General features: G+C 43.9%; 1 protein-coding gene across 3 annotated transcripts in view; it reads right to left on the bottom strand.

Moving 5' to 3' along the window:
* LOC147114917 (clavesin-1-like) overlaps positions 1 to 18,852 on the bottom strand; it is a 169,266-nt gene that overhangs the window by 133,709 nt on the left and 16,705 nt on the right. For all 3 annotated transcript variants that reach the window (XM_085993028.1, XM_085993027.1, XM_085993029.1), the window contains exon 3: positions 6,596 to 6,770. In XM_085993028.1, coding sequence (XP_085849154.1) covers positions 6,596 to 6,770 — 175 coding nt within the window. The remainder of the gene's footprint in view (positions 1 to 6,595; positions 6,771 to 18,852) is intronic.

Raw genomic sequence — 18,852 nt, 5'->3', positions numbered from 1 at the left:
AAGAGCACAAACATTACACTGATTTATATGAAAGCACCCAAGTGACTACCCTTGTGACTATTTGTGTGTTAGCTTTCTCTTACGCATTCTTCTTCATGGTGCTTCCCCTGTAGCTTCAGCAGGTGCAGAGGCAGCTTGCTCACTTCCCTGCTGCACCTGCTTTGGCGCCTTTGGCGGCCGTCCTCTGGGTTGTTGAGCCTGTGAGGGCCCTGCCAAAGTCTGCTCTTCCTGCGGCTGTGCAGGAGCAGACTCGGCCATCTCTGTTGGAGGAGGCATCTGGGGCTCTGACCAAGGGGTGGGCAATGGGATGAGTGCTTGGAGAGGAGCCCCCACTTCCATTTCCCCTTCCACCACCATCCCTCTCATGGGCCACCCGCACTTCTCTGCCAACAAGTAGATGGAGAGCACCTTGCTGCACATCAGTGGGGCCATGAGGACCCGTGTCTGTGCTGACATTCCTCATAACAAAGACATCCATGAAACTTTGGTTTCTCTTATCGATAGATGCCCAGCTAGCCTCCATAGCTCACCATCTATTTAGAAGTGTTACCATGTTCTCCTGTGTCTGGCGATTTATGTCCTCCATGGAGGTTGCCATCCTTTCCATGGCGGGATATACATTTGCCAGTGCCTGCACCACGGCATTGCTCATATCGGAGATGGACTCCTCCATTCTCTGCATACTCACAGTCACCATGGTTGCTAACCCAATCAGAGCCTCCTGCACTTGTTCCTGAAGCTCCAGCACCGCTCTCTTTCTGGATGGCCCCCATGGTTCAACATCTGCATGCAGCTCAACAAAGCTAGGAGAGTCCTGCGGCCTCTGACGAGGACTCTCCACACCTGTCCCTGTCTCCACCATCTGCTCTTGCTCACTTGTGAGTTGTGAGACACCAGGTGACAACACTACTCTATCTCGCATTGGACCCACCGAGGTGTGCATCTCTGCGCTGGTGCAGGGTGCGCTCATTTCTGCTGATGGTGCTCGCTTAGAGGCTGGAGGTTCCTCTGAGGAGTCCTCCTGCTCTTCCTCCTGGACAGTACGGAGGGGGGCTCTTGATGGTCCTGTGGGAGAGTAAAGACATGTGATATGTAGGTTGCACACCCATTCTCTTGTGCAAGTAATTAGCACTCAATCTCTAGGAACATCAGATCCTGTGGCCATCTTGTGGCCATTACAGAAACATGGCTGCAGGGTGACAATGCCTGGGAATTAAACATACCAGGTTACTTAACGATCAGGAAGGACAGGCAGGAAGGAAGGGGAGGTGGGGTGGGATTGTTAATAAAGGAAGGAATCACTGTAATACAGAGAAATGATATTGGGTCAAAAAATCAGGATAATGAAACAGTTTGGGTGGAGATAAGGAATAATAAGGGGAAAAAAACACTAGTGGGCGTAGTCTATAGGCCTCCGAACAGTGGCAACTCTGTTGGATGGAGTATCAATCAGGAAATAGTTGAGGCTTGTAATAAGGGAACATCTATAATTATGGGGGATTTTAACTATCATATTAATTGGACAAATCAAATTGGGCAGGGCTGCCTTGAGGATGAGTTCATTGAGTGTATTAGGGATGGGTTTCTTGAGCAGTATGTAACTGAACCGACCAGGGGGCAAGCAACCTTAGATCTGGTCCTGTGTAACGAGACAGGATTAATTAAAAATGTCCTAGTAAAGGATCCCCTTGGAATGAGTGACCATAACATGGTTGAATTCCATATTCAATTAGAGGGTGAGAAGGTTGGATCTCAAACAAGCATGCTAAGCTTGAATAAAGGAGACTATGAAGGTATGAGAGCGGAATTGAGTATAGTGGATTGGGAAAATAGATTAAAGGGTAAGACGATACATGATCAGTGGTGTACATTTAAGGAGTTATTTTACAACTTCCAAAAATTATATATTCCACTGAGAAGAAAAGGGTGTAAAAGAAAAGACAGCCATCCGTGGCTAAGTAAAGAAATTAAGGATAGTGTTCGACTAAAAACAAGGGCATATAAGGTAGCCAAATCTAGTGGGAGGATAGAGGATTGGGAAAACTTTAAAAGACAGCAAAAAATAACAAAAAGATTGATCAAGAAAGGGAAGATAGATTATGAAAGTAAATTAGCAAAAAATATAAAAACAGATAGTAAGAGTTTTTATAGTTATATAAAAAGAAAAAGGGTGGCTAAAGTAAATGTTGGTCCCTTAGAGGATGAGACCGGGAAATTAATGGTGGGAAATATGGAGATGGCAAAAACACTGAATGAATATTTTATATCAGTCTTTACAGTAGAAGACACTAAGAATATCCCAACACTGGACAAACAGGGGGCTAAAGGGGGGGAGGAGCTAAACATGATCAAAATCATTAAGGAAGTGGTACTCGGTAAAATAATGGGACTCAAGGCAGAAAAATCACCTGGACCTGATGGCTTACATCCTAGGGTCTTGAGGGAAGTGGCGGTAGGGATTGTGGATGCATTGGTAATAATTTTCCAAAACTCCCTGGACTCGGCAAAGGTCCCGGCAGACTGGAAAACTGCTAATGTAACACCCTTATTTAAAAAGGGCAGTAGACAGAAGGCTGGAAACTATAGACCGGTTAGCCTAACATCTGTGGTAGGTAAAATTTTGGAGTCCATTATTAAGGAGACAGTAACAGGACATTTGGATAATCATAATTTAATAGGACAAAGTCAGCATGGTTTTATGAAGGGGAAGTCATGTTTGACAAATTTGCTGGAGTTCTTTGAGGAAGTAACATATAGGGTGGATAAAGGGGAACCAGTGGACATAGTGTATTTAGACTTCCAAAAGGCATTTGACAAGGTGCCACACAAAAGATTATTGCTTAAGATAAAAAATCACGGGATTGGGGGTAATATTCTGGCATGGATAGAGGATTGGCTATCTAACAGAAGGCAGAGAGTTGGGATAAATGGTTCATTCTCAGACTGGCAATCAGTAAGTAGTGGTGTTCCGCAGGGGTCAGTGCTGGGTCCCCAACTCTTTACAATCTATATTAACGATTTGGAGGAGGGGACCGAGTGTAACATATCAAAGTTTGGGAGGGAAAGTAGTGAGTGAGGAGGACATAAAAAACCTGCAATGGGACATAGACAGGCTAAGTAAGTGGGCAGAGATTTGGCAGATGGAATACAATACTGGAAAGTGTGAGGTTATGCACTTTGGCAGGAAAAATCGTAGAGCAAGTTATTATCTTAATGGCAAGAAACTGGAAAGTACTGAAGTACAAAGGGATCTGGGGGTCCTGATGCACGAAACTCAAAAGGTTAGTATGCAGGTGCAGCAAGTGATTAAGAAGGCCAATGGAATGTTGGCTTTCATTGCTAGGGGGATAGAATATAAAAATAGGGAGGTATTGCTTCAGTTGTACAAGGTATTGGTGAGACCGCACCTGGAATACTGCGTACAGTTTTGGTGTCCATACTTAAGAAAGGACATACTTGCTCTCGAGTCAGTACAAAGAAGGTTCACTCGGCTAGTCCCGGGGATGAGGGGATGGACATATGAGGAGAGGTTGAGTAGATTGGGACTCTACTCATTGGAGTTCAGAAGAATGAGAGGCGATCTTATTGAAACATATAAGATTGTGAAGGGGTTGGATCGGGTGGATGCAGGGAAGATGCTCCCGATGATGGGTGAAACTAGAACTAGGGGGCATAGTCTTAGAATAAGGGGCTGCTCTTTCAAAACTGAGATGAGGAGGAACTACTTCACTCAGAGGGTGGTAGGTCCATGGAATATGCTGCCCCAAAAAGCTGTAGAAGCTACATCATTACAAAAATTTAAAACAGAAATAGACAGTTTCCTAGAAGTAAAGGGAATTAAGGGTTACGGGGAGCGGGCAGGAATTTGGACATGAGTCTAGGTTCGGATCGGTCATGGCCCTGTGTGTAGCGGAGCGGGCCCAGGGGCCGTGTAGCCTGATCCTGCTCCTATTTTGTGTGTTTAATTCTGTTAGATTCAGGAGATGGTTCTGTGATAGTGGATTGGCGGTTAGGATCAGATCAGCCATGATCTTATTGAATGGCGGAGCAGGCTCGAGGGGCCGATTGGCCTACTCCTGCTCCTATTTCTTATGTTCTTATGTTCTTATCCTGTATCCTGAATGCCAAATCAGATGTTTGGAAAAATAATTCTGTCACCAGGTTGTTTGGCTGAACCCGTCTCTCTGTTCCCCACTTCAAAACTCCTCAGCACCTGCAACAATGTCCAGAGCTTATTCCTCAGCGTGGGTGAGCTGCGCCATGGATGGTGGTCCTCCTCCTGTTCTCTCCCTCTCCCTCTTATTGTGGAATCTCTTTTCCTGCAATGAGGGACAGAAGTGCAGTTTTAGTGAGAGTGATGGAATGAGTGTAAAGAATGGATTGAATAGATGTTTGGAGGGAGACTATGATGGAGTGAGGTGCCCATACCAATTTCCCTCCTTGAGAGTTGGTAGTTGTCGTCATGGCATAACATTGAGAGTGAGCGTGAGGGGTGCATAGAAAGATGGGGATGTGATTCTGTACATACAGAGAGAGGAATGGGTGATGGTGCAAGGGGTGTTGGGGTGAGTTAGGATGTGCAAGAGTAGAGCTGGCAATGCAGAGTGATGGGGATGTGAAGACAGGCACAGCAGAATGAAGGTAAGTGTGTTGTAATACTCAGTTTTGCTGAACGCAGGAGATCATTGAACTTCTTCCTACACTGGACCCAGGTGCATGTACAGACAGACCTCCCACTCACCTCCTCAGCAATTTGCAGCCAGGCTGCCTTGGTGTGCTGAGGAGGCTTCCTCCTTCCATCCAAAGGGAATTGAACCTCCTTGCGCCCTCTTATTCCCTCCACAAGAACATGGTGGGAGTCACCATCAAAACGAGCCTTTGTTCTAGGAGCAGTCATCTCAGAAAAAAACAGCACTCGGGAGCATCAAAATGTAAATAAAACCCAAAGGGTACCTGGGCCCCCTTAAATGCAACAGCTTCAAAGACATCAGCAAAGGCAAGCAGCAGACATGCACCCACTGATTGGGCTGGGTAATGCGCACAGCGGGCTTAATAAGCCCAATCTACTGAAAATCGTTATCTCACTGCGGATGGAACCGGTAGTGCGTCCAGAACCCGCCAAACACCGAACCCGACGCGAACCCGTCTCCGGATGGAAAATCCAGTATTTGTTTAATTTCCCTGCCATTTCCTTATTCCCCATTATAATTTCTCCTGTCTCAGCCTGTAAGGGACCCACATTTACTTTCGCTAATCTTTTCCTTTTTACATACGTATAGAAGCTTTTACAGTCTGTTTTTATGTCTCTCGCTAGTTTACTCTCATATTCTATTTTCCCTTTCTTTATCAATTCCTTGGTCCTCCTTTGCTAAATTCTAAAATCCTCCCAATCCTCAGGTTTACTACTCTTTTTGGCAACATTATAAGCCTCTTCCTTTGATCTAATACTATCTTTAACTTCTCTTGTTAGCTACGGTTGGACCACTTTTCCTGTGGGGTTTTTGTGCCTTAATTTACAACAAATATACATTCCTTTATATATTAATTCTTTAAATGCTAGCCATTGCTGTTCTACCGTCATACCTTTTAATGTAGTTTCCAATCTACCTTAGCCAACTCGCCCCTCATACCTATGTAGTTTGCTTTGTTTAGATTTAAGACCCTAGTTTCGGATTTAACTAAATCATTTTTGCACTTAATATAAAATTCTATCAAATTATAGTCACTCTTCCCTAAAGGCCCCTTTACTGCAAGGTTATTAATTAACCCTTTCTCATTGCAAATTTTAGATCTAAAATAGTCTGTTCCCTAGTTGGTTCCTCAACATACTGATCTAGAAACCTATTTGTGCAGATTCCATGAACTCGTCCTCCACACTATTACTGCAAATTTGGTTTGCCCAGTCTATATGTAGATTAAAGTCCCCCATGATTACTGTATTACCCTTGTTACATGTGCCTCTAATTTCCTGATTTATACTCTGTCCTACGTTACAACTACTGTTTGGGGGGCCTATAAACAACTCCCACCAATGTTTTCTGCCCCTTGCTGTTTCTTAGCTCCACCCAAACTGATTCTACTTCTTGATTTTTGGAGCTAAGATCCTTTCTCTCTGCTGTCTTTATCCTACCCTTTATATCAGGGCGACCCCTCCTCCTTTTCCATTTTGCCTATCTCTTCTAAAAGTTAAGCATCCTGGAATATTTCGTTCTGAACCTTGGTCACTTTGCAACCACATCTCCATAATGACTATTAGATCAAACATATTGATGACCTGCTCTGAGGTATCTGTTAAGAATACTTTTGAGTGAGCTGCAAAGAGATACAGGTTCTGAATAACTTGGCTTCTGATTTCTTTCCCTCTCTATTGGGAAGTGCCTGACCTCTGTTCAGTGCCCCTTACTGATTTGGAAGTCACTTTGCAAGAATCTACATCCTATTACTGTGTGTTACTTATGTGATGAACCACTGTACTATGTGCTTTATTTTCTCAAGTCCTGGAGATAACAATTGATAAAACATTGGAAAATTTCACTCTAAACTAGAAGGGAAAGAAATATGCAAAATGTTTTAATTATTAAAAAGAATTACTGACCTGCAAGCCCTCTATGGCTAGTCTTAGTATGGTGGGAGTCAGCTTGGATGCTTGTTTGAATGTGAAATTACTCCAGTCTATAATTAGCACAAATCCATTTATCTGTAACTCTGGGTCTTCAATAAGGATTTCCAGAGACAGAAGAATAGCTCGGAGAATGTCCACAAAGGTATTCCTAAAAGAGAAAGCCATACAACACCAAAGGGATTAGAATTCTTAGCCACAGTCTGTGGAACAAGAAAAAAATCATTGATACCTAATTTTAAAACAATACTGTGGCATTGTGCTCCACCTGGATCTCATTGTTGAAGAGTTTGAATTTAATTAAGGGCTCATTTACTTCTTACACATGATTTAGACAGTACTGTATACCAAACTATCTCGGTACTAAAATCTGAAAGTAATTCTGATCCAAGCACAAAATTCCAATAAACCAAATTTCCCATTTAGTTCTCTTATATAAAATAATCCTGATAATACAATACTAAATAAAAACAGAAGGCTATTAGAAAGCCAATTTTTGGCACATTTGTGTTAATGGAAAGCAGTTTCAGCTTAACATAACTTGGATGTAAAATTGCCCAAATCAAATTTAGGGAAGAGGTGTGAGACAGATCAATTGAAGAAGGTTGTGTCCTGCCACTTTAGCTGCATATCAGCTGTAGTATAACTGCAGTCAGTGCCAAACAAAACGTTAAAAGAATTTTTAAAGCCAATTTTTAAAATCTTTTACAGCCAATATTTAAATTTAAACAGTATTCAGTATAGTGGCAATAGAATGATGTCAAGCTGGCAGGTAACTCGGTGGCCCTGTATAAATCTCAGCAGATGCCAATCTCAGACTGGTACCTTTAATATAACAGTACCCATGTTTTACATATTAGCAGCTTCTTGTAAGAGATCCTTCATCAAGGGTGTAGTTATGCTGTCACTATGAGTCGCTCCTGCCTGAACTCACAGTACAGTTAGAATTTAATGGCAAGAGTGAAATTTATAGGTATATACATGTACAGAGCTCAATCCTGGTTCTTAGAATTCACCCTGCAGCCAAGTAGCGTAAATCAAGTTCTGCCAGACTAGAAGTGATTCTTTAACTACTGGTCTCAGCTATCGTAAAAGGTAGGATTAATATTTTATCAATGGGATAGGTATAATTATAACTCCCATTCAGTTGCAGATTCCATGCCTCAATGGATTACAGTACAAATACTGCAGTGAGGTTGGTTTTACATAGATCGTGACCTGCACAATCCTACGTCTCCTATCCTTAACTGTACTGAAAGATCATATTTCAAACTGTGATCTTATTGTAGTAACTTTATTGTAGTAAAATATTAGGACTAATTAGGAACAATGAATGGAAGTGCATTATTGGATTCTTACACAGACAATAAGTTTTCTGAGAATAAAATGAATCAAGCATATATTATGCAACAAAATATTGCAATATATCTGAATACATAAGTTTGAAACAGAGGCATAGCCACAGGTAGGCCTGAGTGGGCTACGCCCATCCAATTAGCTCCCAGGATCACCCAAATCCTAGCCTGTGTGAATAGCCAATTTAAGCAAATTTATTAACAGGCTTTTTTTTTTGAACCATGCAACTTGAAGGCAGGAGCTCAGCTATCAAAGAAATAGACTATTTAAAAAATATGTAGCAGACTTTGACCAATCGATGACAGCTATTATGATGCAATGTTTGGGTGGGATCTTCCTCTCACACAACAAACTATGTGCAAGCAACATTTGATTGACAGGTTGTGAGGCATGTGGCCCGAATGTGTTGGAAATCCCAAACATTTCTGTATTTCAGCTTTATTTTACTTCTTTAAGTACACTTACTGTAGATTTATGTAGAATCTATTTTTATCTAGTAAACATGTTAAGTGGAGGTATGGGGCAATATTTAATGTATTCGGGGGTTTAATTGTTTTACATTATTTACAATTTAAATGATTTGCTGTGATGTCAGACCTTTGGTCATTGCTCATCCACCATAAATTGGGTCCTACCCAAATTTCTATTCCTAGCTATGGCATTGTTTAAAATAATATTAGATTCATATTTATGTCATTGTTGTCTAGTGATATTAAAACGATGGAGCTTCTTATCTCCCTCAGTCTTCCTTTCCTCCCATAACCTACAGGCTTTTAAAATCTAAGCTTGTTCTCACTTCATGACTATTTCTCGATTTGCCTAATATTCTCCTATTTTTTGAACCTTGTTGTACATTATAGGCCTTTACTTTCCAAGTAATTATTTTTAAATGAAACAGAACCTTATTGAAGCATATTGCAAATATCATGCCTGTAAAATAAATATGATCTTTCTGTTCTTCTTGATGTGTTACTTTATTTATTGCTATAACTATTGTAATTTGTTGTTTTCCCCCCCACCCCTCTTCCCCAAGCTACTTTTCAACGTGCCATGCTTTTCCAGGCAGGAGATTGAGTAATTAGATTGTTCCATTGCCTGCTGGCAGAAGACAAACTGATTGTCACTTTTCTCACGGTGGGACACCACATTTAGCAGCCTGGCAGTGAACTGATTATTCAAGCTATATAGTAATTTGTGAGAAAGTCCCATATTTATTGGTAAATGGACTAAAGTGACAGCCTCAACCAGGATCATAGAGGTGTGATATAAATACCCCACAGGGAAACGACTCCACAAATAAAACGGCAAGTAATCTATAATGTGCTGTTGGGTAAGCTTTTCTTTTGAGTCATTTTGTATCGTGCTGATGGTGCTGTGCACGGCACAAACCAGCATTTCATTTCCTTTGGTAGTGAACTGCTTGATGTGTTTGCATAAAATCTTTGTGTATTAATTTAACACAGTTGGCAACCGTTTAAAATAAATGGGTTAACAACTGCATTAAAATCATACAAAAAGGAATTTTATGTGAATATGTTAACTAGTAACCTACCAGAGGAAATTAAGTCTTCCAATATTTAAATATTACAGTGTAGCCATATTGGCTGCCTCAAATTGGGATATTTAACCTGGAAAGAAAGAACTTGTATTGATATAGCACCATTTATGACCTCAGGATGTCCCAAAGTGCTTTACAGCCACTGAGCTACTTTTGAAGTGTAGTCACTGTTGCTATGCAATCCCAATACACAATGCCATCGAGTGATAGGACATAGGTTTGTGTCCAAAACCTTCATGTACTGACTTCCCATCTTAGCTTTACTGCTGTAGAGAGGTGGCAAATGGAGGCCATGTGCTTCCTCATAAAGAGGAACAACACAGGGCTAACTACCATGCGCTACTTTAACACACCTCCTGATCAGTTTCAGACCAGCCTTGGCACAGGCTTTGCATTTTTCCATGTCCCAGATTAGTTACTTTTAGGATTTCTCTGAATGGGATTGCTGGTTTACTTTAGGACCCTAACAGCCAACAGAGAGAAGACACTTTTATCCCATCAGGTTGGTCTAGACTTGAACCCAGATCTAGAGGTGAAATATTAATGTGCTAAACTACAGCATCACCCAATCATTGAGTGTAGTGTTTGAGAACAAAAGATTTACTTCAAAGACTGTTTAATAAACTTTATATAGTTAGCTATACATTAGTTCCTATGGTTTGGTACCTACAAATAAGTAATCTGTAGCAGTGCTGCACAAACTGGATTCCTGGGAATTCACATTTTAAATAGGTTAGACTATAAAACTGCATTACATTTTTCAAAAGAAAGAAGCTGCAATAAGCTGTAGTGATTTTTTAATGCATGCAGACATCATTAAAATATCAATTTTATATCATAACATAAAATACAAAATTATAATCTCACATCCAAAAATACTCATAGCCCTTCCTGGTACTTTTTCTGTTTTACTTGTGCCTTGTTTTAAATGTTGTTCTAAGAAATAACCCAGATAAACAACCCACATGGGTATTATGCAGGGTTCATGCATTGCTAAAGAGGTATTACTATTTAGTGGCACTGAAAAAGCATTCAAAGAAAAGCAACAAAGACGGTCTGGGCCTTAAATCACTGAGCTGCAAGAGAAGCAGCTGTTCTCTCTGGAGGAAAAGAGGGTGGGGAGGGGAACATGATCCAAGCTTTTAAAATCATGAAAAGAACCAGGAGGCATGATTGCAAGTTCAGGAATAAATAGATCACAATGTTCCCAAATTATGAAATAGACTGTCACAGAGCGCAGAGAATGTGGATGATGCATTCCAAAAAGAAATGGACAGATCAGTGATTCGACAGTGAACAGAGGTATGAATTTGGCACTAAAGCAGGTGCAAATGAAAGTGATCTGAGCGGGTTCTGTGAAGAGAGTGGGCTTGATGGGTTGAATGGCTTTTTCCTCAGTTCCACCTGCCCATGTTTTTAATATTCTACTTATCAGCAATGCGAGGGTGTACCTCCTGAATTAGCACTTTGAAACTAATTTGATCATATTTTATTTTTAAAACAAGTAAATTGAAGGTATAAATATCACGCTGGATGACCACAGCAAAATAACTATTTTAGATTTCCTTATTGACTACCTAGATGACTCACTCAGAACTTCATGACTTATGAAGTCATCCTAAATCAGTTTTCTCTTTGGTCCATTGGATATTCTCCTAGACTTCTTCTGCACCCAAAACTGCTGGTTCAGTCCAGTTACAAGGCTAGTGGAATAATATCCAGTCATTTATTATACAACCTGATCGCCCATGGAATTACTCAGAAACAGTCTGGGTTCTGCGGCATGGTTGTGATACTTAATTACTAACCTGGCCTGTGCCCTTAAGGCCACTGCTCAGGTGCTCCCTGTGGGTAGTGGTCTAAATAGGCACATCTTGAGTCAATTAGAGGAAAATTAATGTTGCTTTGTCAATATTTACCATTTGGCTGGAAATGTATTAGTCACCAGAGTGAGAGATAGTACGCCTGAGTGTGTGTTTATACACCAATGAGTTAATAATCACCTTTAATTAGCCACTAAAATTTGCTATGGAAAGATGCACTCGGAATATAGAACTATCTCAAAGTGAAGTGGGGATAATCCCACACAGACTATCAAAGCCGGATTGCGAAGTTCTTATTAAATGCTAGTTCTCAGTCTTATTTGCTTCAATTCGTTTATTCAAGCTCCAGTATATTGCTTTTAAAAGTAATTGTAGTGGTGCTGGGTTGTTTTCAATATGAAGTAAATGAGCTTTAGTTTTGAGGTTTTTAGCAAGGAGTAGATGCGTGTTGAAATAAAATGTTCCAAAACGTAACTTTGTCTTTTAACTGTTTACTGTAATACATTTCAAACAGGATTTCAAAGTAAAACACGTTTAAACATGGTCAAAAACTGTATTGCTCCACAGCCATCAAAGCTTCTACCTTTCCTAGCTACATGGTGCTTGAACTGTAAAAATGGCTGGATATATCATGTGACAAGCTTAAGGACTATACCATTGGAGCAAGAATAAAGGGGGTCTCTCAGACTATACTATTGGAACAAGAAAAGAGGGGGTTTCTCAATACAATAAGTCAGTCAGGTAAATTAACTATATTATACTAGAATATGCATCAATAATAAACAAATGTACATACATACTGTACCATAATATTTAACCAATATTTGAAGGTATTTTCTTTCTTCTTTACACTTTCTTAAACTTTCATGACTCTTACATTCCGGCCCCTAATTGACTAGGCACATGAAGCATAGCAATTACTCAAACATTCTTAAGAGTCATAAACTAATGAGTTCAACATATTTACAATATAAATGTCCCCTTCTTTTTTTTTTTTGTTCGGGAACCTTTCACGCTGCTTCTTGTAGCAGGCAGAGCTTTGTGATTGGTCTTTCCAGGGTACTGGTCTTGGTTTGCAGACAAATGCGATGAACAACGCCTCTGGAGTCTGGCATGGTCTTAATTATTTTTCCCATCAACCAAGAATTTCTGGGGGCTGAATCATCCACGATTAAGACGATGTCTCCGACAATGAAGTTCCTCTTTACTTTGGACCATTTTTGATGCTCCTGTAGCAGAGGTAAGTATTCTCTTGTCCATCTGGTCCAGAAAAGGTCTGACATATACTGAACTTGCCTCCACTTCTGACGTGCATACAGATCTTCCTTTTTGAAGACTCCCGGGGGCATGACTGGCTGTGTTTTCAACAACAACAGGTGGTTCGGGGTCAGGGCTTCGAGGTCATTGGGATCATCAGATGCCTTAGTTATCGGTCGGTCATTAATGATGGCTTCAACCTCACACACAGAATGGTTTGAAGTCCCTCGTCGTCAAGCATTTGCAGCTTCAGTACAGAACTGAGTAGTTTTCTTACTTTCTGTCTTTCCCAGACACCTCCGTGGTGGAATGCAGCCGGTGGATTGAAGATCCACTTAATTCCTGTTTGCATCATGGCTTCCTGTATTTTGAGCTGATTCCAACCTTCAATAGCTTCCTGTAGTTCTCTCTCCGCTCCGACAAAATTAGTGCCATTATCAGAACGCATAATGGACACCTGTCCTCTTCTACAGACAAAGCGCCGCAGGGCGTTAATACAGGAATCAGTGTCAAGCGTGTGTGCCACCTCAATCTCTTGACAAGGCTCCGTCCTCGCTTTACCTCGAAGGGCCCAAAATAGTCCACCCCACGTTTGTAAATGGGGGCTTGTCTGGTAACAAATGGTCTTCAGGCAGGTCTGCCATTTTCTGCTCCCCAGCTTTAGCATGTAACCGTCTGCAAACAATGCATTCAGAGTATTTTTCTTATTACAGAATTAGCTCCTGGAATCCAGTATCTTTGTCTTAGCTTCGCAAGCACATGGTTCCTCCCACTGTGTCCAATACTCTGGTGTATATGCTGAAGAATGAGAGTAGCAACCCGGAGGTCCTTAGAAAGGATAGCAGGATGCTTGGCCTCCTCTGGCATAGCAGATTTGTTTAGTCGCCCTCCCACCCTCAGTACTCCATCTTGGAGTGTAGGGTCCAGCTTGTAGATATGACTACCTTTCTTGATTGGAGTATTTTGCTGTAAAGCTTCGATTTCTTCTGGATATCTTTGTCTCTGACTGAAGCAAACTATCTCCATCTCAGCCTTGGCCAAATCCTCCACGGTCAGTGAATTCTTACCCAATGTGGTCTTGTGCTGGTGCATATACTGCTGTAGAAGCATTCTCTGCTTATCAGGGTTACTTTCAGACTGACTGATAGTGGCTCGATACCTTTTTCTCTTACTGCTCAGGTGTAGCAGCAACTCTTTCAGCTTTAGAAACCATGCAACTGCTTTCCTCAACTGGTGCCATCCTGAGAAATGGTTAACAAGCTTGTTCACTGTGTCAAAGTTCTCTTTCGTAGTTATGAGACTTGCTGTGACTGATCTCTTGACTTCGACGTCGTCTTCAGCAATCTGACTTGGCATATCTGGTCTTTCTGGCCATGATCTCTCTGTTTCCAGCAGATAACTTGGGCCTTGTATCCAAGTTTCGCTCCTCATTAAGTTTTCAGCCTTCAATCCCCGTGAGGCTTGATCTGCTGGGTTTAATGAGGTCTTTACATACCTCCACTGAGATGGTTGTGTAGCTTCTCTAATGGATAAGATTCTGTTTGCTACGAAGGTCTTGAAGCGTATCTTCTCATTCTCTATGTACTTCAGCACCATCGTGCTATCCGTCCAGAAGACAGATTCTTCTAGTGGGAACTGTAACTCTTGTCACCTTGTCAACTTTAACTGCAACAACCGCTGCTGTCAACTCCAGTCTCAGGATAGTGACCTGCTTCAGCGGAGCCACCCTGGATTTCCCCATGAGGAAGGAACAATGTTTCTGGCCCTGTTAATTTGTCAGCAAGAGGTAAGTAGCCATGCCATAGCCGTCCTCACTGGCGTCCGAGAAATGATGTAGTTGAGCCACCTTTGTAACTCCAAAACTCACAGGCTTGATGCATCTGCTGACGTTGAAGCTAGAAAGTTGTTGCAAATCTGTCAACCATCTGAGCCATCTCTGAGCTTGTCCTTCTGGGATATCTTCATCCCAGCCTCTCTTGTCTCTACACAGCTCTCGTAGGATCAGCTTCACCGGCAGAATGAGTGGTGCCAGGAATCCAAGAGGGTCATAGATGGAACTGACCACGGAGAGAATCCCTCGTCTTGTGGATGGTCTTTTGTTCACCATTATTCTGAAGTTGAACGTGTCTGACTCAATGCACCATTGTACACCAAGAGCTCTCTCGATAGGAAGGACATCGTGGCTCAGGTCCAGATCTTTGACTTCAGTGGCTCTTTCCTTTTCTGGGATAGAAGCTAGAACTGCTCTGCTGTTGCTTATCCACTTAGTCAGATGGAATCCTCCATTTGAACACAGAGTTCTAAGGTCTCTTGACAGTGCAATGGCATCGTCTTCTGTTCACACGGACTTCAGACAGTCATCGACGTAAAAGTTTCTGAAGATTGTCTCCACAGCCTCTGATGGTGCCTTGCCTTTGCCATCTTCTGCAGTCTTTCTGAGAGCGTAGCTTGCACAGCTGGGAGATGATGTGGCTCCGAACAAGTGTACGGCCATTCTACATTCCACCATAGCTTGACTAACGTCGCCATCTGGTCACCAAAGGAAACGCAGAAGATCAGCATCTTCATCAGGGACTCTGACTTGGTAGAACATTGATTCTATATCTGACATCATGGCAACGAGCTCTTGTCTAAACCTCGTCAAGACACCAATGAGGGTCCTTGAAGCAGCTGGTCATTCAGTGAAGTTCCTCTGAATGAAGCGGTGCAGTCAAACATTACACGGATCTTTTTCTTCTTTGGGTGATACACACCGTGATGAAGAATGTACCAGACCCTTCCATCTTCTCTGTTCAACTGTTCCTCGGGCACTTTTACAGCATAGCCTTTCGCTATGATGTTTCTCATGAAGCCTTTGTAGTCCTCGTGAAAGTCAGGGTTCTTGTTCAGCTTTCTCTTTAGACTGATGGCGCGCTGCTCTGCTATGCAGCGATTGTTCGGCATCTTCGCGGTCTGTCTTCTCAGCGGCAAACCAATGTGATAGTGGCCATCAATGAACTGTGTAGACCTTGTCATCAAATCCATGAACTGATTGTCTTCTTGTGACATCTCTGTCTTTTCCTCACAGCTGCGTTCTGAGAAGTCTGCGTTGAACTGCTGTATCAACAGCTCTTCAATGCTTGCAATAGAGATGCGATTAACTGACATTTTGTCGTTCCTCCTTGTTCAACTTGTTGCCATCATCTCTCCTTACCGGTCCATTGACTACCCATCCAAGGGCTGTCCTGACGGCGTAGGGTCCATCATCCTTGCTGTTTATCACCTGCCATGGCTCCATAGTTTTGTAGGCATTGGTTCCAATTAATAGGCCAATTTCTGCTTCAATGTATGGGAGACGCACCTTTCCCAGGTAAGGCCATCTCTCCACATCCTTCTGTAGGGCTAAGTTCCCTATTTTAACAGTAATCTCCCTCTGTGTGAAAACATTAGGCAGGTCTATGAAGTCCTTCTCTTCAAGTCCACACACTTCTAAGTCTGACAGGATGTAACTTTGCACTGACTTCTCATGACCCATGGTGCGTAATAGAATTTCTGTTCTTCTGCCTCTAACGTTCAGCTGTCGCATGAGTGTTTCTGTGCAGAACGTTGCTGAACTACCTGGATCCATGAAGGCATAAGTCTCCACAAACTTCTCACTCCTCTTAGACTTGGGCCTAGAAATTCAGTATAGCCACGTTCGGGGCGCTACAGTTGGGCGGCCGCTAAAGTTTGCGCCCGGCGCAAGTTCGCGCCACCTTCGCCGATATTCAGTCGCATTGCCCCAAGAGGTTGCTGCTGTGCTAAAACAGGCGATGCACGACTATCATTAGGCGCTAAGCCGGCGGTCTGGGGCGATACCCCCGAGGGCGGGCGCAGCGCAGGTGCGGCGAGTTGCTGATTGACGGCAGACACTCTGGCGCCGGTCAGCTCTTAAAGGGGGAGGGTGGACTTGTCTGGCTGCCATGCCCTGCGCACTGCAGCCCTGAAGCAAGGCCTGACCAATGCTGGTTCATCAGTTCTACGCCCTGGACCATGGGGAAGCCCACTATTCTTCCAAATCTCATTGTACGCTCTTGCTGCTTGTCCAGGGTCATGGGGCAGGAGATGTACTGACGTCTCCTTCTGAAAAGGGCATTGTTCACCTGTCGGATGCAGCAATGTACCGCGAACTGGGAGATGTTGGCAATGTCCCCAGTAGCGGATTGGAAGGAGCCGGTGGCATAGAAGTTGAGAGCCACCGTCACCTTCACTGCCACCGACAGAGACGTCCTGCTCCTCAGCTGTGGCTGCAGATCTCTGCGAAGCAGGTGGCAGATCTCAGTGACCACCTCCCTTCTGAATCACAGCCTCCGAACACACTGCTCCTCAGACATGTTCAGATATGAGAATTGCTGGCGGTATACCCTGGGTGGGTAAGGCCTCCTGTGCCGACACCTGTTGGCCCTTCTCCGTCTGGCCATTGTAATGATATCAGCAAATAGTGATGGTATTTGCCTGTTTGATTATGATGCCTTACCAGCATATTTGCCTGATTGATTACTTATGCCTGACCAGCAGAGGGCATGTGAGAGACAAGCAGTTTAGTTTTACTTTCGTTTTAGATGGATCACTAAGATGGTGTCTCCTGTAATGCTGTTAAAAGAGTTGAACAAGCTTTAGATTAAAAGACATTGGCCTAGAAATTCACCAGCCTTAGCGCCGCTTTTGAGGCGCTAGAGGGACTAGCGCCAGAGTTATGGCCAGTTTAAAAATTCCCTGGGGCCCTAAATCGGCGTTGCACCGGTAGCGCTGCGCCGGCACCGATGACGTCATCGGTGTGCGCAGCGTCCCGGTTGCCGTGGTAACCCGCCCGAACTCCGAAATTGAGTTGCGGCCGCCTCGCCCGTGGCAGCCGCAAGCAACGTTCTGGCAGAGGTGCCTTACTCCAGTTTGCGCCGGCGCATTAAAGGCCCCGCGGCGGCCGGCCACTTTCCCGCCGGCCGCCTGCCCGCAGCTCCCTCCCCGGACTTCTCCCCCCCCCCCCCCCCGGAACAGATGCAAGCCCGGCACTTGTCCGAGGTGCCGGGCTCATTTTTAAGCTGATTTGCGCGGGCCGCGGCCGGGTGCAGGCAGCTCCTCCTTAACGGGAGGAGGAGGCCTGCACGTCCCCAGCCTGCCGCACCGCATCGGGTGCCGCAGCGCCGGAATTGCGGCGCGAAACGGCAGTTAGCGCCGATGTACCGCCGCAAACACCCTTCAGTAGCGCCGGCAGCCGTTTGGGCGCGGCGCCACTGAATTTTTGGCGCGCGCAGGGGACTTAGCGCCGGCACTAACTTCCGGCGCTAAAGCCCTGGCTAAGCCAAAACCCAATTTCTAGGCCATTCTCTTTCATAAATGTCTCGTCATTGAACCCACAAAGAAATCAATACAGCCATGACTGGCACTCTCTCACGGCGTCTCTGATCCCTTTGAATGCAATGCAGAAAGCCAATGTTTCCACCCATTGTAGCCCCCATTACAGTATATGTGGCGACTCAAGGCTATGGCACTGAAAGTGAAATCCAAGTGCAAAGCTCTGGCCTGAAGCCAGAAGTACCTGTGCGAGCGCTGAGTCAAAGCAGAAAGCTCTCTGCCTTTGTCTCTCACACAGAAGGATTGGCACAAAATGGCTGTCACTTATAATGCAGGAGGAGTCCCCTTTAATTAGCGCCCCCCGCACCCCACAGCAACTGGGAACCGTTCCCCTCTACCAGTCGCTGGGGGCGCCAGGCGCAAAGAAGGGCAGCGCCACTGAAGTTCCGGTTTGGGGCGCACAAAGGGCGTTGCACGATGAAATGACGTCAGGATCTGCGCGCGCAGCTGAGCGCGCGCAAAGACTTTGCGCCGATGCTAAATCTCTAGTGAAGTTGGGGAGAGGCGCAGATCGCGCTGCGCCCGGCCGCTAGCCGCCTAGTGCCCAACATCTCCTCCTCCTAAGGCGCTACCGGCTGGCGCAAGCAACTGAATTTCTAGGCCTTGATCTTTACAGGTACGATGGCAAAAATACAATCACTGTCACCGGCCCCAGTGAATCCACAAGTCTCTTGTTCTAGCGACACCAGAGCACTTGAAACAACCTTCTCGTCTTTGTTGTTTTCTTCACGCTTCTTAGAGACTTGTTCTTCTTTATGGATATGCAGCAGACTGGGATGTTTCCGAGTGCACTCTCTGCATGTTGTTCTTTGCTTACAGTTTCTACTCAGGTGCCCCTGAGAAAGACATCCAAAACATAGGCCATTGTA

The sequence above is a fragment of the Somniosus microcephalus genome, chromosome 7 (assembly GCF_052327205.1).
Source record: "Somniosus microcephalus isolate GS21.2 chromosome 7, FLI_Smic_1.0, whole genome shotgun sequence".
Lineage (NCBI taxonomy): Eukaryota > Metazoa > Chordata > Chondrichthyes > Squaliformes > Somniosidae > Somniosus > Somniosus microcephalus.
This window is presented reverse-complemented; position numbering and strand designations above follow the sequence as displayed.